General features: G+C 44.1%; 1 protein-coding gene across 18 annotated transcripts in view; it reads left to right on the top strand.

The window, feature by feature from the left end:
* Positions 1 to 22048, top strand: part of SEPTIN2 (septin 2) — a 54817-nt gene extending 32769 nt beyond the window's left edge. For 14 of the 18 annotated variants that reach the window (XM_038416747.2, XM_043491615.1, XM_043491614.1 and 11 more), the window contains 3 exons: positions 4064 to 4121; positions 8953 to 9065; positions 18122 to 22048. In XM_038416747.2, the coding sequence (XP_038272675.1) occupies positions 4064 to 4121; positions 8953 to 9057 (163 nt within the window). In that variant the 3' untranslated portion in view covers positions 9058 to 9065; positions 18122 to 22048. Of the gene's footprint in view, positions 1 to 680; positions 4122 to 8952; positions 9066 to 10727; positions 10784 to 10931; positions 11159 to 18121 lie in introns of those variants that run through there. The other 4 variants (XR_006273990.1, XM_043491607.1, XM_043491608.1 and 1 more) reach the window with 4 other exon arrangements.
* Positions 22049 to 23304: the final 1256 nt, after the last annotated feature.

Raw genomic sequence — 23304 nt, 5'->3', positions numbered from 1 at the left:
TATGATAGTAGTTCAGTTCTTTCTCCAGGCAAGCCAGCAAGCTATTCATCTCTGTTTTCAGCCACCTTGTTTTTTGAAATTGAAACCCCTCTCTAGTCTTTAAAGGAATTTTGGTTGAACTGGATTCCTGTTATCTAGCAAGTGTGTTTCAAGGGCTTGGTGTCTATATATAGCTTTAATATAGAACTGGTCTAACTTGGATTGTGTGTTGCTCAGAATCTCATGGAGATTAAAAATAGAGTTAAAACTGCTGAGCTTTCTGCCTCATAATCTTGAAAACAGGAAATAGGCAGTGTACACCAAGATACTCTGACAGATGGATGAGGATAGTCAATATGTTTTGTGGCTTTAGATTACACTACACTAGAGGTTTTTGTCTCCTATCTAGTTATAAGTTTAGGGATTGTATTTTACTTTGAGTATTATGAAGTGTTGGGTGTCAAATTACTATTTTCTTAGTAAACATCAGTTGTCAGGTGCATAAAGTAAACACTTAATGTATGGAATACTTATGGCACCTTAGAGACTAATAAATTTGAGCATAAGCTTTTGTGAGCTACAGCTCACTTGATCGGATGCATTCCGAATGAAGTGAGCTGTAGCTCATGAAAGCTTATGCTCAATAAATGTGTTTAGTCTCTAAGGTGCCACAAGTACTCCTTTTCTTTTTGCGAATACAGGCTAACACAGCTGCTACTCTGAAACAATGTATGGTTAGATATGCATGCTTTGCTCTGGACTCATGCCCACAACGCTACGCAACGACTAGAGAAGTGTATCAGCCGCTGCTGGATGTGGTGTGAGGAATACCAGGAGCTGGGAGTCCTTGTGCCACAGGTGAAGAATACAGATCACACTAGCATCACTCTGAGAGCTAGAACTGTGCTGGAGAGGACCCTAAAGGATGCCATCTGCTGGCAATACATGGAAAACCTGAATGGAAGGCGGACCACGGCAAGGCATTCGAGGTGACATGCAAGTGGGAAGCCAGCAACCACTTCCTCCCCGGGGGCAGCTTCATCCAGTTTGCCAACTGGAGGTTCATCCACAGGGCCTGGCTCAACTGCATCCCATTGAATGGAGCCATCCGCCATGGGAATCGGAACAAGCAATGCAGGAAGTGCAGCTATGCCAATGAGATGCTACCCCCACATCCTGTGTAGCTGAAAGCCCCATTTCAGAGCCTGGCAGCTGCAACACACCACCATACAAGATCGCCTGGTCAGAGCCATCCCACCACCCATAGAGAAGGTTGCCATGAACTTCACCATCCCCGGAACCAACAGCCAACTGTGATCCGACATAGTCATCACCAGTGAGGACCGGAAGAAGATAATCGTGGTTGGGAGCAGGACCTTCCGCAATGCCAGAGCTCAAAAGATGGAGAAGTACGCCCCTCTGGGCGACGCCTTGAGAGCTAAGGGTTACCAGATTCAGATGGACACGCTGATCATAGGAGCCCTCGGCATATGGGACTCCAGTAATGAGTTAGTGTTGAGGGAACGTGGAATTGGTCAGCGCTACGCTCGGCTGATGCGGCAACTCATGGTGTCGGATGCCATCAGGTGGTTGAGGGATATCTGCATAGAACACATCACCAGACATCGTCAATACCAGAAGGGATGAGCTGGAGTGCCAATGAGAATCGCAGTGGGGAAAGTAACTGAAATACTTTCCTCTATGGATTGTCCATTTGGAAAATACAATCTACCCTAAATGCTCAATTTCTGAGGTTCAGTGTACACTCATTCCTATATTTGCTTTCTGCAACCAACTCTAACATTTTTCATGAGCGATGTAACCAAGTATTCAGATTCTAAATCTAAACTGTATTGTTAAATTTATTCACCTTAATTTGGGTTATTGCTGACTATGCGCTATATGTATTTTATGACTTTTTAAAACAAACTATGTACTGTGGATAATCTAAGCACTATACCGAGAGGTACAGACACTCTTTTCTTAACCTGTGTACTATATAATTTTTTTTAACATTAGCTTTAATAAATATTTTTTAATTTGTATGGGTCTTTCATGCTGCAGTGGGGAGAGGAGGAAAAAATGGCAGGGAAACTTGGGCATGTGTAGTACTTGAAACTACTTCTAACACCTTGACATTGGCTGAATTTCAAGTTGAAGTGTCCCTTGTAACTTGCATTGGATTACTTGCATAGTAGTTAAAATTTAAACCTTCTTTGCAAGTGCTATTGGTTCCTGAAGCCAGGCTGATTGTTGACAGCATCATCACTCTTCTGTAGCCTACATAGGTGATAAGCCTACTTTTTAGTGGTGGTTAGCATTTGATGCTGACTTAACAATATATATTGCTCTTTGTACCACTTCCGCTTACACCTCTACACATGACTGCAAAACACATCTTAGACTGATTTGCTTGGAGCTTGCTTTTTCACAGTAAGATCTCCAAACAGATGTATGTGCGCTTTTAAAAAACCTGTATTCTGTTGTGTCTCAAACTGCCCCATAGGTGGAGAAAGGGAAGAATACTGCTCTGCCCTCATTTTGGGAGGCTTTCAGATATGTATATCAATGAGCACCATATAAAATATCTAGGATTTATATCATGTTTAAGTCACTTAATCAGGTGTGCACATGTTTTGTAACCGGTTTTACCAGATATATTGCTAAATGCACCCACTTACTGAGCAAGCTGAATTATGTATGGAATATATAGCAGAGTAAAGAAATTAAGGTATTGGTCCCACTGAGTCAATGGTAAATGCAAATAAAATTCCCAGGTTATTGGAATGGCAGTGATATGCTACATGAAATTCAGCTCTGAATTAAGTGGCAAGATATTTAGAAGCCATGAGGAATTGTGAAGGATCTCTTTCTTCAGAAAAAGCTCTAGGTTTGCACTTGGTACTTTGAGAAGACATTTTGCTTTGTCTTAAATATTGATAGTAATGCATGGCTTTTCATATGGTTGATCAAACCTGTGGCATATACTAGTTCTATTTCATGTCTCTGATCTTATAGGAAACTGTACTAGCTGCAGGGGCAGCCAAATTCCTGACACAGATCCTAGTGGGCCTCTAGGAAAACCCAAAACTGATGCCCAGTTATTTTAACATGTCACTTCTGAACTCGTGCTCATAGTTTGTCCATCATCTTAAACTTTTGCTTTGCTTCAGTCATGTCAATATACGAACCTTAGCACCTCTTCTGAGGTGGGCCTACCTGTTCTGCTCGGACGTGGTTGAATTTGTGAAGGACAGAGAACACTGGAGTACTTGTAGCATCTCTTTTAAATTGTATTTAGGTGCTGGTGAAAATTTTGTAGATATTAGTATACCTCTGTTGTGGTAATCAAATACCTGCATGGACACAACTTTATCTTTATTGTATCAATTACTGCACTTAAACACTGTTCAAAAATAGTACTGAGTCTTGCATATAGATCAAGGATGACAGCTGTCTTAATTCACAGCAAATAACCTTCTGCATTCCTCACTTGTGCCTGTGTTAAGCTTCTTTGTTTTTTCTTTTTTCTTTTTTGAGGGGTGGATGGGGGAAATCGGTGTACTTGCTCTGAAAAAGGTTCATTCTTATGAAAAATGTTTTTCAGTTGATGTAGGGAAAGTGCCTAAATAAATCCTATGTGTAGTTAAAGAAACTGCATGTGAGAGAGAGAAGAATGCAAGTCTGGTTCAGAATGAGACTCTTGGGTGCTTATTCATAAGATTAAGATTTTTGTCAGTTATTTTTAGTAAAAGTCAGGGACTAGTCACAGGCAATAAACAAAAATTCACGGGAGACCTTGACTTTAATTTTTTTTTTTTTTAAACTGACAGAATGAGACTAATGCGGGATGAGAGCCCAAGTCCTGCTGTGGGAGGAGGGGAGGGCTCCCCTGGCAGCCTGGGGCTGAGGCAGAAAATGTCATAGGGGCTCTGGAAGTCATGAAATCCATGACTTCCAAGACCTTAGTAACATAATCTTATCTTTACCTATGAACAGATATAAAGCTGCCACTTTGAGTAAATGAACCCGAAGGTGCGCGCACACACTGATGAATGTTTCTGCCTCTTTGTTTTAATCTTAGGAAAGTTGAAGATGAGGAAGTGAATAAAGATCAGATTTTGCTGGAAAAAGAAGCTGAAGTAAGACTACTTTCCTTATAGACAAGCTTTGTATTGCAAAAATGTCCACTTTTCATTCCTTAATTATTTTCTTTGGAGCTAAATATTTCATTGTGGTCTCAGTGCAGAAGTTTTTAGGTTTTATATTTTTTAAACAGTTATAACAAAACAATTTAAGTAGTATGAGTGACAGGAGTATGAACTTTCTCTCTCAAGAATTGTCACAACTGCTAGCTTGCTAGCTCGCTCTGGTAATTCCAAAGCTGTGTATGTGTGTGGGTTTTTTTTTTTTCCCCCTCAAAATTCCAACTTGGAGGGGACTGGATAGCTCAAGGTAGTGACTGTACATGGAACCTTTAATGTCCTGGCTGCCGGCTCATATCTGTTTTGGATCAGAAAGTAGTTTGCCATCTGCTGGTTGTTTTAAGTCCTTTGTGAAATGAGCTTGGGCTCACTCCAATTCATAGTGAGCAGATGTGATCATATTACAAAATCCCTGCTACAATTGGCATCAGTCTGCACCTTCAGAGCATTCTGAGGCACCAAGTTATTGAATGGACTGTTGACACCAAAATATCTTCTTGCCTCTAGATACAGTTCTGCTAAGCCAGTATTATCCACATAGCAGGGCAGTGGGGAGAAGCTTGTCTTTTAATTATAGAATTTCAGCACCTTTCCATGTGAATTTAATTTCACAAAGTTTAATTTCACACTTAGCATATAGTTGTTACTCTGTGTTGATAAGTGTGAACAGCATTACAAGCAAAAGGAGATTGCATACTGCAATTAGAATTTGCATTTGAACATGCACTCTGATAATCGGTCAGATAATTTCCTTTCATTACTAACTTCCCCCCACTAATCTGATGAAGCTCAAGTGCAGAGTCCTGCACTTAGGAAGGAAGAATCCCATGCACTGCTACAGACTAGGGATCGAGGGGCTAGGCAGCAGTTCTGCAGAAAAGGACCTAGGGGTTACAGTGGACGAGAAGCTCGATATGAGTCGACAGTGAGCCTTCTTGGCAACGAGGGCAAATGGCGTTTTGGGATGTATAAGTATTGCTAGCAGATCGAGGGACGTGCTCGTTTCCCTTCTATTCGGCATTGGTGAGGCCTCATCTGGAGTACTGTGTCCAGTTTTGGGCCCCACATTATAAGAAGGATGTGAAGAAATTGGAAAGAGTCCAGCGGAAGGCAACAAAAATGATTAGGGGGCTGGAGCGCATGATTTATGAGGAGACGCTGAGGGAACTGGGATTGTTTAGTCTGCAGAAGAGAATGAGGGGAGATTTGATAGCTGCTGTCAGCTACCTGAAAGGGGGTTCCTAAGAGGATGGATCTAGACCAAGGTGGGCAAACTCTGGCCTGCGGGCCACATCTGGCCCATGGGACCATCCTGCCTGGCCCTTGAGTTCCTGGCCAGGGAGACTAGCCCCTGGCACCTCCCTCACTGTTCCCCCTCCCCTGTAGTGACACCGCCACGCAGGCAGCACGGCTTGCTCCGTCCAGGCAACGGGGCTGCAAGTTTCTGCCGCTCTGAGCGGCATGGTAAGGGGGTGGCGGCGGGGGGAGGTTGGATAAGGGGCAAGAGGTCCCGGGGGGCAGTCAGGGAACAGGGAGCAGGGGGTGGTTGGATGGGTTGTAGGTTCTGGGGTGGGGAATGGGGGGTTGATGGTGTGTGGGAGTCCCAGGCGGCCTGTCAGGAGGCAGGGGTGTGGATAGGGGTCAGGGCAGTCTGGGGACAGGGAGCGGGGGATGGGGGGGCGTTGGATAGCAGGCAGGGTCCCTGGAGCCCTGTCAGAGGTGGGGGTGTAGATAGGGAGTGCGGGGAAAGTCAGGGGACAGAGAGCAGGGGGTGTTGGATGGGGATGGGGTCCCGGAGGGGGCAGTTAGGAGTGGGAGGTGGTGGTCAGGGGACAAGGAGTGGGGGTGGGGAGGGTTGTATGGGTTGGAAGTTCTGAGGAGGGCAGTCAGGGGTGGGAACTGGGAGGGGGGCAGGGGCCAGGCTGTTCGGGGAGCACAGCCTTCACTACCCAGCCCTCCATACAGTTTTGTGCCCTGATGTGGCCCTCTGGCCAAAAAGTTTGCCTATCCCTGATCTAGACTGTTCTCAGTGGTACCAGATGATAGAACAAGGAGTAATGGTCTCAAGTTGCAGTGGAGGGGATTTAGGTTGGATATTAGGAAAAATCTTTTCACTAGAAGGGTGGTGAAGCACTGGAATGGGTTACCTAGGGACATGGTGGAATCTCCTTCCTTTGAGGTTTTTATGTCAGGCTTGACGAAGTCCTGGCTGGGATGATTTAGCTGGGGATTAGGTCCTACTTTGAGCAAGGGGTTGGACTAGATCAGGGTTCAGCAACTATGGCATGCATGCAAAAGATGTCACGAGCCTCCTTTTTTTTTTTATTTTTTTTTTTTTAAATGGCACGCTGCTGCCTGCTGGGTCCCAGCCAGCTGCCGAACCCAGGCTGGGACCCCGGCAGGCAGCAGCGTGCCATTAAAAATCCTGTCCACCCCAGCCTGCTCTTCTCCATGCACCCCCCCCCCCACGGGGGCAGGGTGAAGAAGCTTGGTCCTGCTGGCTGCTGCTGCAGGGCAGACAAGCTTCCCCCCTCCCTAGCCTCTTCCACTGGTGTGCTCCATTCCTACCCCTCCTCCTCTCCCTCCCTGCTGCTGATCAGCTGATGGCCCTTGCAAGGGAGGGGTAGAAGTGGAGCTGCAGAGCACACTCTCTCCTCCTGGGAGGAGGCAGAGAAGAGGGTGGGGACAGGGCCTTGGGGAAGGGAGGTGGAATTAGGGCATATCCCCTCCAGCCCCCTGTTGTGGAAGCACACCCAGCCCTCTGCCCTGATCCCTACACCCCCCCAACACACACCTAGCTCTGACTCCAGCACCCTACACACACACCCCTGCCTCCTGCCCTGACCCCTTTGCCCTCCCCAGCCCCCTGGCCTGACTCCTGCACCCCCCACATTCCCACGCCTTCCTGAGCACCAAATGGGAGCTCCTGCACACACCCGCACACACGCACATTCTCATCTGCACCCCTCGCACCAAATAGAAACTGCCATGGTAAGCATTCCACACCCAAATCTCCTGCCTCGACCCCCAGCCCCCTCCCTCATTCTAGCTCCTGGTCAGACCCTATATCCCAACCCCCAGCCTGCTCCTTCACCCCCAGCCCTATGCTAGTGCACTCCCACCCTCAGCTCAGTGCAGAGAGAGAGGAAGAGGATGGGCTAGAACCAGGGAGAAGGTAGGTACCCACTCTATGTGGGCAGGGCCAGGATCCCAGACCTCCAGCAGGCTGAGTGGGGCTGGCAGCCGGGATCCTGGCTGACTGGAACCGGCAGACGGAACCCCAGACCGGCAGCCAGTCTGGGATTCTGGCTGCTGGCCTCTTGCCAGGTGGGGTCCCAACCCCAGAACCCGCTCAGCCTGCTGCTGGCTTAGGTGAATGGAATTCCAGGCTGACAGCGGGCTGAGCGGGCCGGCAGCATAAGATCAGCATTTTAATTTAATTTTAAATGAAACTTCTTAAACATTTTGAAAACCTTGTTTACTTTACATACAACAATAGTTTAGTTATATAATATATAGAATTATAGAGAGAGACCTTCTAAAAAAGTTAATGTATTACTGGCACGCAAAACGTTAGTGAATAAATGAAGACTTGGCACACCACTTCTGAAAGGTTGCCAACCCCTGGACTAGATGACCTCCTGAAGTCCCTTCCAACCCTGATATTCTAGAGATGAGCTTGTAGTCCTTCACAGGAGGAAAAACATCTTGCTCCCCACGATTGCAGAAACCTTTCACTGTGTCCTTTTAACAAGGACAAGACCCCTTCTGAACCCCCTGCCTTCCACTTGTGCTCTTGTCACTGGAGTGGGGATGATCTCTTGAAGAGGACTGTAGTTAACATGTGGGTGGCAGGCTTGTCAATGTGGGGAGTGGCTGGGATGGAGTAAAGTTGTTGGGGTCATTATACTAACTTCATTAAAAAAACAAATTGCAGAAATCTATTAATGCAGCATTAAGGGTGAAAAGTTAAATGCACAAAAGCCAGGGCATAATAACCAAAGTTCCTAGAGCAGTATTGGCTCCATTATTTTAAATCTATCCAGAGCATCATTCAGTAGCCTAAATAGAACTTAAGAGGACTACATATATGCAGTATGGTTGGGTTAATCTCAACAGTTGTTTCCTGACTTGTGCATTTAAAGACTCAAACATTTTAGGATTATTGAATTGTATTTGTAGAACCCCAATCTAAGTTTTTCTTAGTTTTAATATCCTATATGTTTGGATGGATGCATTACCAGCACTACTGAGTTCCTGGCAGCAATCCCTATCTGCCACAGAAGAGGTTGTCTGAATTATTTCACTATAGCTGGAATGCTTCGGGTATTGCCTCTTTGTCAAGGATCAAGGAATGGGGGACGTAAGTCAGCTTGCAGACTGGGACTTTACTAATAACTTCAGTGACTGTAAATACTGTAGTTTTAATTCAGCTCTCCAACTCTACCACACACAATCCATTTTAATGTATTGTTGTAACTAAGACAATAACACCAGCAAGAAATAGAGGAAGTAGAAGCTTCTGCTGAGACACACTTAGGAAACTGGTGCCAAATATCAAAAGTGATGCCTGCTGTTTTGATCAGTAAATTACTTACATATTTGAAAAGCAATATTTTTTTAACGTTCTAACTAACCATCAAAAAAGTATTGGTGAAGACCAAAATTAGTTGTCATTGAATAGGAAACAATCCGTTGTGGCAGTGAAGAACCACTTGCTTAGGAGAGAGGGCTAAAGGGCTTTTTCTATACTATTTGTCTTTTCCAGCTTCGTCGCATGCAAGAGATGATTGCGAGAATGCAGGCTCAGATGCAAATGCAGATGCAAGGTGGTGAGGGAGACAGCAGTGCAGTTCATGGACACCATGTATAAATTCTTCGGTAAGACCTTCAAATGATTATAATTGCAATAAGAAAAATAAATTGTCCATAGTAGGTGTTTCAAGGCATTTGGAAAATCAATCGGTTGACCTAAGATTGTTTAAGAGGTTCAGTCCATTTCATGTTACATTTTTAAATGTTCACACAAGTGCTTTTTTTTTTTAAAGTGAAGTGACTCAGTACCTTATTAGCAAATAAGCATATTTAAACTTACTTGATTGAATATTGATACTCTGATTGAAAAAGGTATTTTGAAAACTTGATTTCATTTTTTCAAATGTAACTTTCAATTTCCAGAAAAATGTAGAGAACTGTATTCAGTTCTTAATTTCTGTTTGAGCTTTGTCTTGAGAACACTGTCATGTGCTCCTGTTCTAATAGTAGAGATAGCTTTCATCTGGTAAACAGTTCTGACAATGTTACTAAGACAATTAAAGAATGGTGACAGTGAACTTAAAGCAATGCATTTTAGTATGCATTTTAAATAGCTATGTGAAAAGATTCATTCAAACTTTGTCTACCATCCAAGTCCATTCTTCTGCTTTCTTAAGACAAGTAAGAATTTTTATGGATAAATAATTATTTAATACACATCTACTCCTTCTCCTCCCTGACTGTGTAGACCATTGAAATCCTTGGCCAGACTGTTTTTTTTTCCCCACATCTTTCTGTCAAGTGCATATTTTTTTTCCCCATTGATGGTAATTCACATTAAGAGCACTTAAATTTTTTTTCTCCATCCTCTCTTTGGTCAGACACCACAACTATGTATGTCCTTACAAGAGGTGCTTAGCTGGTCTGTCTTCCGTCGTCCTAATTACATGTCCTGCCTATTGGAGTCATCAGGATTTCACTACTATTATACTTGCTTCTCCATAGACCTCCTGCAATTCCATATTATATCTTCTTCTTTTGGCCTTACTAGCCAAAAACTTCATCTCAACCCTGTATTTTTGAAGGTATTTATAAGCTATCTGTCTTAGTAAGTGCCTGCGTCTCTCGCATCCATATAAAACAATAGGCCTTACAATGGCCTCAGATCTGATGTTTGGTCTTTCTCAGTTGTTGTTGTGAGCTGAAAAAATTCCATGTAGAGAAATGTAACAGGCATTTCCCCTCTCTAATCATGCCTTCTGTTTCCTCCCTCACCTAACTGTTTGTTAGTTTAAATGCCTAGGAACATTAATTAATTACCATCTAACTTTTTTATCAACTGCTAAGTAAGCTTGTCCAAGATCATCATTTTACAACCATATAATTGGTCTAAAGTCTCATTTTTCTTTCCACATCCTTCAAGTCTCCAATCCTTTGTACCTTCTGTCTCTTGGCCTGGTCTACTCTAGGAATTGAGGTCGAATTTAGCAGCATTAAATCGATTTTAACCCTGCACCCGTCCACATGACAAAGCCCTTTTTTTTTTTTTTTTCAACTTAAAGAGCTCTTAAAAATCGATTTCCTTACTCCACCCCCGACAAGGGGATTAACGCTGAAATCGGCCTTGCTGGGTCAAACTTGGGCTACTGTGGACACAATTAGACGGTATTGGACTCCAGGAGCTATCCCAGAGTGCTCCTTTGTGACTGCTCTGGACAGCACTCTCAACTCAGATGCACTGGCCAGGTAGACAGGAAAAGGCCTGTGAACTTTTGAATTTCAATTTCCTGTTTGGCCAGCGTGGCAAGCTGCAGGTGATCATGCAGAGCTCATCAGCAGAGGTGATCATGATGGAATCCCAGAATCGCAAAAGAGCTCCAGCATGGACCAAATGGGAGGTATGGGATCTGATTGCTGTATGGGGAGAGGAATCCATGCTATCAGAACTCGGTTCCAGTTTTTGAAATGCCAAAACATTTGTCAATCTCCCAGGGCATGAAGAACAGAGGCTATAACAGGGACCCGAAGCAGTGCCCCGTGAAACTTAAGGAGCTGAGGCAAGCCTATCGGAAAATCAGAGGCGAACGCCGCTTCGGGTCAGAGCCCAAAACATGCTGCTTCTATGATGAGCTGCATGCCATTTTAGGGGGTTCAGCCACCACTACCCCAGCTATGTTGTTTGACTCCTTCAATGGCGATGGAGGCAACACGGAAGCAGGTTTTGGGGACGAGGAAGATGACGATAGCTCACAGCAAGCAAGCGGAGAAACCAGTTTTCCTGACAGCCAGGAACTGTTTCTCATCCTGATCCTGGAGCCAGTACCCCCCAAACCTACCCAAGGCTGCCTCCTGGACCCGCCAGGAGAAGGGACCTCTGGTGAGTGTACCTTTTTTAAAATAGTATACATGGTTTAAAAGCAAGCATGTTTAATGATTAATTTACCCTGGGATTCGCGGCTCTCCTGGATGTACTCCCAAAGCCTTTGCAAAAGGTTTCTGGGGAGGGCAACCTTCTTCCGTCCACCATGGTAGGACACTTTACCACTCCAGGCCACTAGCATGTACTTGGGAATCGTTATAGGACAAAGCATTGCAGTGTACATTTGCTGGCATTCAAACAACTTCCATTCTTTATCTCTGTGTTTATCCTCAGGAGAATATCATTCATGGTCACCTGGGTTGAAATAGGGGAATTTTATTAAGGGGACATTCAGAGGTGCCCGTTCCTGCTGGGCTGTTTGCCTGTGGCTGAACAGAAATGTTCCTCGCTGTTGGCCACGGGGAGGGTGGAGGGGTTAGCCATGCACTGGGGGGAGGCAAAATGCGACCTTGGAACGAAAGCACATGTGCTATGTATGTAATGTTAACAAAGATTTACTGTGAAAGAGTGTACCCATTGTTCTATAAAATGTCTTTTTAAATATCACTGTCCCTTTTTTTTCCTCTACCAACTGCATGTGTTTCAAGGATCACAGGATCTTCTTCCCAGAGGCTAGCAAAGATTAGAAGGCGAAAAAAACACACTTGTGATGAAAGTTCTTTGAGCTCATGCTGTCCTCCCACACTGACAGCACAGACAAATGTGTGGAGGCAGACAATGTCAGAGTGCAGGAAAGCACAAAATGACCGGGAGGAGAGGTGGTGGGCTGAAGAGAGGGCTGAAGCTGAAAGGTGGCGGCAGAGTGATGAGAGGAGGCAGGATTCGATGCTGAGGCTGCTGGAGGATCAAACTAATATGCTCTAGCATATGGTTGAGCTGCAAGAAAGGCAACAGGAGCACAGACCGCCGCTACGGCCCCTGTGTAACCAACCGCCTTCCTCCCCAAATGCCAAAGCCTCCTCACCCAGATGCTCAAGAACGCGGGGGCGGGGGGCCCTCAGGCCACCCAGCCACTCCACCCCAGAGGATTGCCCAAGCAACAGAAGGCTGGCATTCAATAAGTTTTTTAAACTTTTAAAGTGCTGTGTGGCCTTGTCCTTTCCTCCTCCACAACCCCTCCTGGTGCTTCTCTCCTCCACCGCCCCTCCCTGGGCTACCTTAGTAGTTATCCCCCTATTTGTATGATGAATTAATAAAGAATGCATGAATGTGAAGCAACAATTACTTTATTGCCTCTGCAAGCGGTGATTGAAAGGAGGAGGGGAGGTGGTTAGCTTACAGGGAAGTAGAGTGAATTAAGGGGCGGGGGTTTTCATCAAGGAGAAACAAACAGAACTTTCACACCGTAGCCTGGTCAGTCATGAAACTGGTTTTCAAAGCTTCTCTGATGCGCACCATGCCCTCCTGTGCTCTTCTAACTACCCTGGTGTCTGGCTGTGCGTAACCAGCAGCTAGGCGATTTGCCTCAACCTCCCACCCTGCCATAAACATCTCCCCCTTACTATCACAGATATTGTGGAGTGCACAGCAAGCAGTAATAACAGTGGGAATATTGGTTTCGCTGAGGTCTAACTGAGTCAGTAAACTGCACCAGCAAGATTTTAAACATCCAAATGCACATTCTACCACCATTCTGCATTTGCTCAGCCTGTAGTTGAACAGCTCCTGACTACTGTCCAGGCTGCCTGTATATGGCTTCATGAGCCATGGCATTATGGGGTAGGCTGGGTCCCCAAGGATAACTACAGGCATTTCAACATCCCCAATGGTTATTTTCTGGTCTGGGAAGAAAGTCCCTTCCTGCAGCTTTTGAAACAGACCAGAGTTCCTGAAGATGCGAGCGTCATGTACCTTTCCCAGCCATCCCATGTTGATGTTGGTGATCCCTTGTGATCTACCAGTGCTTGCATCACTATTGAAAAGTACCCCTTGCGGTTTATGTACTCGCCGGCTTGGTGCTCCGGTGCCAAGATAGGGATATGGGTTCCGTCTATAGCCCCACCACGGTTAGGGAATCCCATTGCAGCAAAGCCATCCATTATGACCTGTACATTTCCCAGGGTCACTACCCTTGATATCAGCAGATCTTTGATTGTGTTGGCTACTTGGATCACAGCAGCCCGCAGAGTAGATTTGCCCACTCCAAATTGATTCCCAACTGACCTGTAGCTGTCTAGTGTTGCAAGCTTCCACAGGGCTATTGCTACTCGCTTCTCAACTGTGAGGGCTGCTCTCATCTTGGTGGTATTGCGCTTCAAGGCAGGGGAAAGCAAGTTGCAAAGTTCCATGAAAGTGCCCTTATGCATGCAAATGTTTCGCAGCCACTGAGAATCGTCCCAGACCTGCAACGCTATGCCATTCCACCAGTTTGTGCTTGTTTCCTGAGCCCAGAATCGGCATTCCACCACATGAACCTGCCCCATTAGCACCATGATGCCTACGTTGCCAGGGTCCGTGCTTTGAGAGAAGTCTGTGTCCATGTCCTCATCACTCTCCTCACCGCGCTGACGTCACCTACTCGCCCGGTTTCGCTTTGCCAGGTTCTGGTGCTGCATATACTGCTGGATAATGCATGTGGTGTTCAATGTGCTCCTAATTGCCAAAGTGATCTGAGTGGGCTCCATGCTTGTCATTGTATGGCATCTGCACAGAAAAAAGGCTTGGAACGATTGTCTGCCGTTGCCCTGACGGAGGGAGGGGCGACTGATGATATGGCTTACAGGGTTGACTTGCAGGGAATTAAAATCAACAAAGGGGGTAGCTTTGCGAGAAACAGAATGGCCTCCTCAAGGAAAGAACTCAAAACTGGGTTTAGCAGGCCATTGATTTCACGGATGGAGGGAAGAGAAAATGAATACAAAACAAATGTGGTCTATTTCTTGTTTTGAGCCACTTCATCTATTTTTATATATCTTGCTGGCAGCAGACTGTGCAGTACGACCACTAGCCATCGTCATCTCCTGGGTGCTCTGCAGAAGACGGTGCAGTATGACTGCTGGCCATTATCTTCTGCTGGCTGCTGATTAAAAGACAATGCACTGGTGGTAGGACTCTATCGCCATGAGACTAAACTTTAAAAGGGAAATGACCTGGCTGAGTCACTCCCATGTTTGCCCAGGCGCCCCTGACCTCATCGAGGTCGGTTAAAAGAGCACCCAGGACTACGTCAACGACGGCTACCAGTCATACTGCACTGTCTGCCGCTAAAAGGCAATAAACTGCTGCTGTGTAGCAATGCAGTACCGCGTCTACCAGCACTCTAGACATACGGTGATAGCTGAGCGGGCTCCGTGCTTGCCGTGGTATGACGTCTGCACAGGTAACTCAAGAAAAAAGGCGTAAAACAACTGTCCGCCCTTCCTTTCATGAAAGGAGGGAGGGAAGGGGGGCCTGATAATATGTACCCAGTACCACCCCTAAAACGACAATGTTTTAGCCCCATTGGGCACTGGGATTTCTACCCAGAATTCAAATGGCAGTGGAGACTGTGGGATAGCTACCCACAGTGCAACGCTCCAGAAGTCAACGGTAACCTCGGTACTGTGGACACGCTCCGCCGACTACATGTACTTAGAGCCTTTGTGTAGGGACACACAATCGACTGTGTAAAAACGCTTTCTACAAAACTGACTTCTATAAATTTGACCTAATTTTGTAGTGTAGACATACCCTTGGGTAGCCCAGGTCATCAGTGTATCCAAAAAGTTTGTCAGGCCATTTAAATTCACCCCCATTCTGAGAATTTCAGCGATTGCACCACTATTTCAATAGCAACGTTAAAGAGTCCTGGGGATAGCGTATCTCCCCAGCTTAGTTCAGTGTTGATCTCAAATGGGGAAGAGATTTCACAGTCTACTCTTTCAGTTGCAAACACAAAATTATTATCCTAATTTTGTCAGGCATTCCAAATTCCTTCATTCCAGCTCAGAGGCTATTGAATGAGAGAGAGAGAGAGAGAGAGTGTGTGTGTGTGTGTGAGTGAAACTTTTTTAAATGCTTTCTTAAAGTCTATTAACAACTGGTCAGACTCAAATCTTTTCTCGAATTGTTGAGGAATACGCTCCTACCATGTAAAAAATCTCCAGCTGGTCCCAATATAGCAGCCCATTTGACAAGCATCATGAGCTGCTGAGAGTACAGTTGCCCTTATGCTCCTCTCATTATGCTTGTTCCTCATCAAATAGCGCCTCAAATCCAAAGTTTTTTGTCCTTGTCTTCAAAGCCTTCCATGGGTTTGGCTCAAATTAGCAGAGTGACCACTTTATCTCAGATAGGCGTGATCCCCCAGATATTTTTTCTACTGGAAAGTTGAATTACCAGCCTCAAGATTACAGGTTTCAGAGTAGCAGCCGTGTTAGTCTGTATTCGCAAAAAGAAAAGGAGTACTTGTGGCACCTTAGAGACTAACAAATTTATTAGAGCATAAGCTTTCGTGAGCTACAGCTCACTTCATCGGATGAAGTGAGCTGTAGCTCACGAAAGCTTATGCTCTAATAAATTTGTTAGTCTCTAAGGTGCCACAAGTACTCCTTTTCTTTTTTCAGCCTCAAGATTGAGACTCATGAGTGCAGGAGACAACACTTTCTTGGCAAGTGCCCCATGGCTATGTAACTTGCTGCCAGCATAAGTTGGAGGAAAATGTTATAGCTCACTTTGAGGTATCCATTCTACAATAACATTAAAAACAATTATTTGACTGAAAAATGAAGATGAGGGAACAAAACTTCATGTCCTTGCTTTAATGCAGTCTCAGTGATGGGGGTAGTATGAATATCCAGATCCATGAATATTAAAATAGATGTTAATTCCAGTAGTTGATTCAGGACACCATCTGATTTTGACAATTCATGATACTTGATTGCACAGGTCTGTTGCTAATTAGCATCTGAATGTTGAATGGGGATTGTTTGGAGGCTCTCCACCTGTAGTACTGGGCCCTCTCAATCACATGGACATCAGCTTTATCTTCATGATGCTGATGAGGGTGGTAGCTGCTCCCTTGAGAAAGGGAGACATGGTGGGTGACGTGTTGTGTCATAGAAGTTTCACTGCCTCAGGGCTCTTTTATCCTGAAGTCCATTGTCTGTATCTAGAACAGATATAGAGCTCTTGAATCTGGGACTTGAAGTGATCAAATCTATCATCCCTCTCCCTTAGAAATTATTTAATCTAGGGATGCACCAGAATTCAGGTTTTTGTCCCCTTCAGAAAGGGTATTAAAACACTGAGGCAATGTCCTGGTTCCCATTCTGCTCAGTTATTTGTTTGACTATCATGGGTGTATTCTTCTCTTGGGGGGGAGGGAATAAAAAAATGATGCTCTGGTCTCTGAGGTGGTCTGCATGATCATTAACAGAAGGGAAGGTGGTCTACAAGATAATATCTCAGGGTACGGGCCTCATTTCAAATGTTTGAGAAACCTCTAGAGAACGTTCATAGAAGGGATGTAAAATGTTAAACGGTAAGCATTAATCTTACTGGTTAACTCAGCCTAACCATTAACCGCCAGCCGGAGCGGCCCAGGTCCCTTTTCCCTTTAATCAATTAATATAATTTTAATTGTTTAAATGGTTAACTTATTAAATACTTACATCCCTAATTCATAGTATGTTACGTTTTACTGTGCACATCTCACACTTTTTGCATGTATTCTGTTAAATGAACACAAACTGGGAAATAGTAATAGAGCCAGTAGAAATGTTTACCTGCACACATCCTATATAAATACAAAGCATATTTTTATAGGGAACTATCCCTATAAATGATGGTCTTTCACAGTGGAGGAAACTTAAGTTTTTTGTAGGAAAAAATGGCATTTCAGAAATATCACACGATTAGGCTTTGTACAAGTGAGCAAGGTTAAGATTATACATTCAGCCTTAAATTTCACATTTCCTTTAGTTATGGGTTCTTAGGTATGCAATCTTAGCTTTGTTTTAACACTTTTTTTTATTTATGTTCAATTATTTTCAGTTATCTTCTTCTGAATTTGGGAGCCACTACTCTCTCTATCAATATGCTAATTTTGTGTCTTGTGTTGGTGTGTAACAATTTGTATAGTGTTCCAGATTGCCATAGAAAACGGGTCTTCAGACTTTCATAGTGTAGACCATGCATACCATGGACTGCCTCCCTTCCCAGTGGTGATCAAATAAGAGCCATTTGGTGACCACGTACTTATTTAATATGCTTTGAATTCAGTTTAGCACCTGGAAACAGATCCAGCACTATGTGACTAACCTGCTCTCTGCCTACACCCAGAAAATTCTCCCTGGATCACCATTTGAGACACTGCTTTAGGAACTGTAGGGATTTGGGGGAATAGGGAAGAAAGTTTTCAGTTTTTAGATAGAAAGTCTGTCACATTACCAAACTTCCCCCATTGGATGCCACACAATGCATTTAAATAGTGATGTCCCAACATTGTTGAGCATAAAAGAAATCCATTTTTCCAACATTGCCTGGATCTAAGGTTTTAAAACTTAATGCTAGTCTTTGTTGTGTTTATGAACCATTAGAAAAAACAAACTTGCCTTATCCCCACAGGTAGTGTCTCATGCTCCAGAATTCAGAGGGGGTGATTGGTGTGTCTGGCAAAGTGTGTTCTGGTGAGGCTGATGGAAGGAATCTTAGACATCATGTAGACTGCACCTTAATAGATCCACATGTGGAATACTGAAGATGATCTTTGACTGTTAGCACCGAGTAATGGATACACACACCACAGTTCAGTTTCTAAAATACAAGGTATAGTTACAAAACAGCTAACCGTTAATTTTCCATATTTCTGCCTTCTTTGCAGATGACTTCATATGCAGATTAAGAGGAAACATTCCAGTGTTGGGATGCAATGGTGTCTCTCACTGGGAAGGATGTCTTTTTACTTTGCCTATGACTTGGAAGTCATGTTAGTATGTTATGTGCAAATGCATGGTAATTTTTGTAATATGTACTTTGTAACAGATTGTATTCAGTCAATATTTTATTCATTATATAGAGAATGTGATAAGTTTTAGTTTAGTAATTTTAGTATTATTTTATTGAGCTCATTTTATGTAATCCAGTATATTAGGAATGCAAAATGGATGATACTGAGCCTTTCCTAACCTGACTTAGCAGTAGTCAATCTATTTGCATAGCTCAGTAGCACCATTATTCATACTACTTTTTACACTAGAAATGCGTGACTGTTATAGGTTGTCCAGTGGTGTGATATTTGACTAATTAGGGAGTCCAATGCCAAGTTAAGTTTTCTGTTTCCTATTTCTTACATTGTTTAAATGTGTGCCTGTGAGACTCTTGGCCGTTCCTCATTTCTTGTCCAGTGCTGAATAGCCATTGCCTTGGCATCACAAGTGTCTAATTATAAAAGAGGTATGCTTTGTCTTAACTAGGAAAGAGGAGATAAGAGAGAATTCCTTGTCAAAGGGGACACTGTAGTTTAGGGAGCAAATGTTTATTGCATTTACGTTTATCTTGAGGGAAATATCTTCTGGATTTTGTTTAATTAAAATCCTCCAGTTTATTGAAGAGAACTTCTTAAAAGCAATTTGCTGTAGGGCAGCACAAAGTAGTAGTGTGTTCCAGTGGTGTGTCTGCAGCAAAAGTACCCAGAATAATGCTGATATTGGTACACAAGGGGGGAGGTGGAAAAAAGAAATCTGCCTTTGTTTCAGATGCTTTCCAAAAAATAGTTTCCCTAATGTAATAGGGGAAGAACTTTCAAGCTACTTTCGTTAGATATTAAGGTAGTAGCTTTTTGCCTGAGTTAGGCTTGTACTACACCTTTCAATCTAGTTATGTTATGTTTTTTTGCTTATGGCAGGGTATGATATAGCCATTACAGCACAGACCCAGTTGCTGACATAGTGATACTGCTTGCTGAATGACTCATCTTGTCTACTTACACCTCCAGAGCCAACAGTCAGATTTCATAACATGATGTGCTACTGCAAAATTAGTTACCAGTGTTGTTTACAAACCAGTGCCAAAGAGATAATACAAAGGGCACCATCACAAAATGCTGAGATCTTTCTGATCTCCTGCACAACAGTGCCCTTGTTCATCCTCTTCTACATTGATATCAGAGATGTGGAATAACATAACCTAATCCTGCAGTTAAATTCCACAAATTATAGCTTTAATGGTCACTAAATTACTAATTTAAAGGAGTCCTGCTACTGAACAGATCAGATTTTGATCTACCTTAAAATTGCTGCAGTTTATAAATTGCTTTATATTCAGAGTATCTTTTTACTATCCAAAGTAAAACCTACCATAATAGCCCCTGTGCTGCCTCTAAAGCAGCTGTCATTTCATAGAGCTGCTCATCTTCCTACTCATCTAAGTAGCAGCCTTATTGATTTCTGCTTTGTCAGAAACACAGGAATAATGAGTCCTTTCTTGCTAAATGGATGAATACAAAATTAGTAGGGAAGGAAATGTAAATGTTTAAATTTTGCCTTTTCCATAGAGAAAAGATAGTAATAAGGCATTTCAGTATTGCCAGAGTAAAATGTCAAGGCATGTTACTTAAATCTTTCAATATATTGAGCAGACTGGTTTACTGAAGAAGTGACCATAAATGGATCAGAAATAATATTAAGCTTCAGTGAAGTCATTAGAATAACTACTTTAAAATACCTGACTATCCCTCCCCCCCCCCCCCAGCCCCGGTGTTTTTTGTTCGAATAGTGTAGCTAAGCACCTCTGTGTTCTTTTAGAGTTCTCAAATGGTCTGTTACAATAGAATTCTTACTGTCATGTTACATATATTGGACATAGAACATTTTGAAGTGCTGTCCATTTTGCAAGGAAAAACTGTTGCATAATATTTCAGTAAATTTCTTCTGAGGTCAGTAATGTGATCTAAACTGCAATAGTATTTATAACCAGTATTAGGGAAAAAAAAACTATGAAAGCTTTTTTTATTTTGTACATATAATGTGTGTGTAATATTTTACAAGTGACAAGTACATACTTAACCCTGTGTATACCTTTGTTGAGGAACCACTCCCTTCCTGTAGTCCTTACTTAAGCCAACTTCTGTTTTGGAATAAAAATATACTATGCAGTTAGTGCAGATAACATAGTTGAGCTCTACCTGTGGAATTGTCTGAGTAAAGCTGCAATTTAGTCATGGAGGTCACAGCAGTCACAAATTCCGTGACTTAACCGGACCTCTATGACTTCAGCAGCTGAAGCCAGGGATGGAGGCAGGACTGTGCCCCTCCTCTGCAACTGGGGCTGGAAGGCTGGAACCAGTTCCCTGCAGCCCCTGCCCTGTGGCTTGGAGGGTGTGGGGGGCTGGAGCCAAGCTGTTAGCCCCTGTCCAGGAGCTGCGGCCAGCTCTGGAGCAAGAGCTGTGCACTCCTCGTGGCTGCGCTCCCCTGCTGCATCCCAGCCCTGTGGCTTCAGCAAGGGGCTGCAGCGAGGACCATTCTGCAGCTGGGACCGTGTGCCCCAGCCCTATGGTGGGGGCTGCAGAGGGAGCCGTGCACCCCCCTTGTGGCATTCCAGGACTGTGGGCCGTCCCTCTCCCCGCACTATGGCCGTAGGTTGGCAGAGGCTGCAGCTGCGCACTCCTGTCCCACAGTGGAGGCCAACTCTGGAGTGGGGTCTGTGTGCCCCGCCATGACTGTGCCCCTTGCCGCTGCCCCAGCCTTATGGCTTCTGCTGCGGCTGCAGTGGGAACCATGCTGCAGCTGGGGCTGTGCACCCCTGCCCGGCAGCTGCAGTGGGGGCCATGTGCCCCCCTCACAGTTTCCCAGGGCTGCAGCCAGGGCTGTGCACCTCTGTCCCACAGCTGTGGCCAGCTTTGGAGCAGGGGCTGCATGCTCCCCGTGCTGTGCCTCCGTTGCAGCCACTGGAACCAGGGTTTTCACCTGCCATGGTTCTACCTGTCTGTCTCCCCCTCTCCTGACTCCATTCCTCCCCCACAACTTAACCCTGACCCCAGTTATTTTTAGTAAAGTCACAGACAGGTCATGGGCTCTGAATTTTTTATTGCCCATGACTTGTCTGACTTCTACTAAAAATAACCATAACAAAATCTTAGCCTTACTTATGAGAGATCTTGGGAATTGGGGGGTAATATGCATTAATTGAACAGCTAGCTTTTTCCAATAGAGCATTATGGTTAGTTATTGAGTAAGTTGTTTTAAATTACTGATCCTAGGGAGGAAATGTTCTCACTTTTTTCCAACGGAAGTGTAAATTCTTGGGATTTGCATCTTAATGAATGGAATTTATATAGTTGCTAATTGCTTCCACATATACACTCCTTTGGTGGAAAAATCCTGTGTGCTTGACAGCTCTGAGGAGCTCTTCTCTTCTGCACTTGGCTTTTGATGCTCCTGATTGCAACTGCCATTCACTTTTATACAATGACTTGATGGGAAACATCAAAAATAAGCCATTCTTTCTCAAACCTCTTTTTTACCTGAAGCTAACCCAGACTGGAGGAATTGAGACTTGAAGTCACAGGTAGAGGTCATACTCTGGAGTCAAGCATTATCACTGGCCCACTGAGACGGCCACATAGGTTTTATTTTCTTTACTAGAAGTAATTTTACAGTTATTTTAGGAGTCAGAGTACTGGTACACTTGCAGTGCTTTATATTTGGCTACTAAAAGGGCTATTTCTTTGTACACAGCCATCTTAAATTTCTGTATTCAGATTCTGTATTGTCATTAGCCAAAACTTTATTAATAAAAATATCAAAATATACAGTGGGTCTTTATTGAATTCCTTGTGTAGTCTAACCAGGAATCATTAAATAGCAAATCATTAAATGGGGTTGGTGTTCTAATTTCTTCTTCACAATCCAGTTTGTTGGACTCATGTAAGTGAAGGGTGATATAAGGATGGAACTGCACACAAATATGGGAATTAAATAAAATCTGCACAGCACTGACGGTATACTCTTCATCCAGGTAATCCTGAGCTTGTAGAACTGTAAGTATTAAGTGATGCTCTTGCCCTTCCAGCAACCTCTTACAACTTCCTGTGGCCCCTATTGATAACTTAGTGCAGAATGCAGCAGCCCACTTACATTCAGGCAGAGTGAGTTACAGCAAGGTGCCCTGGGGCTGTTGATTCTCACCTAGGAATGTGTATATTATTTTGGGACCTGGCTACCAATGGACTGCTTCTCTGTATGTAGTGATTGTGCAAATCAAAAGCACTGAAGCGAACTACCCGATTAAAAAGTTATTGAGTTAGTGGCAGAATATTTCATGTGAGTGATTCTTGATTTTTGGAACTGAATAATATTCTCACTCACGCTTGGTCTGAAAGAGCTCAAATTTTCACTTGGAAGGGGAGGCACTGTGTGAAGCTAAATGTCTACTGCACAATGGAACAAGGGGGGGTGAGGTGATATCTTCTGTTGGACCAGCTTCTATTGGTGAGGGGGGGCAAGCTTTTGAGCTACACAGAGCTCTTCAGATCTGGGAAAGGTATGCACGTGTCACAGCTAAATACAAGGTGGAACAGATTGCTTAGCATAAGTAGTTAACACATTCTAAGAGAAGAGCTCTGTGTAGCTGAAACGTTTCTCTTTTAGCAACACAAGTTGGTCCAATAAAATATATTCTTACCCACCTTTTCTCTAATATCTGGGATCAACACAGCTACACCAACACTGCAAACAACAAAGGAAGATATCAAATTGTCATGTGAAATGGAAACTCCCCAACATGAAGAAAAGATGCAACACTGACATGATGTTTCTTGCATTTGCTCAAGAAATACATCCTCCAGCCGGAGGCAGGAGTTGGGGGGGGGGCGGGGGTTCTCAGGGCTGAGGCAGGGGGTTGGGGTACGGGATGGGTGGTGCTTACCTCAGGGGGCTCCCTGGAAGCAGCCAGCATGTCTGGCTCCTAGCTACGGAGCGGGTGGAGGCAGCGCACAGAATCCCTCTGGCCATGCAGGGGCAAGCCAGCCACTTCTAGGAGCAGGGTAGGGAGCCTGCCAGCCCTCCT

The sequence above is a fragment of the Dermochelys coriacea genome, chromosome 9 (assembly GCF_009764565.3).
Source record: "Dermochelys coriacea isolate rDerCor1 chromosome 9, rDerCor1.pri.v4, whole genome shotgun sequence".
NCBI classification, from domain to species: Eukaryota; Metazoa; Chordata; order Testudines; family Dermochelyidae; genus Dermochelys; species Dermochelys coriacea.
Note: the sequence above shows the minus strand (reverse complement) of the source record. Positions and strands in the feature narration are given on the sequence as shown.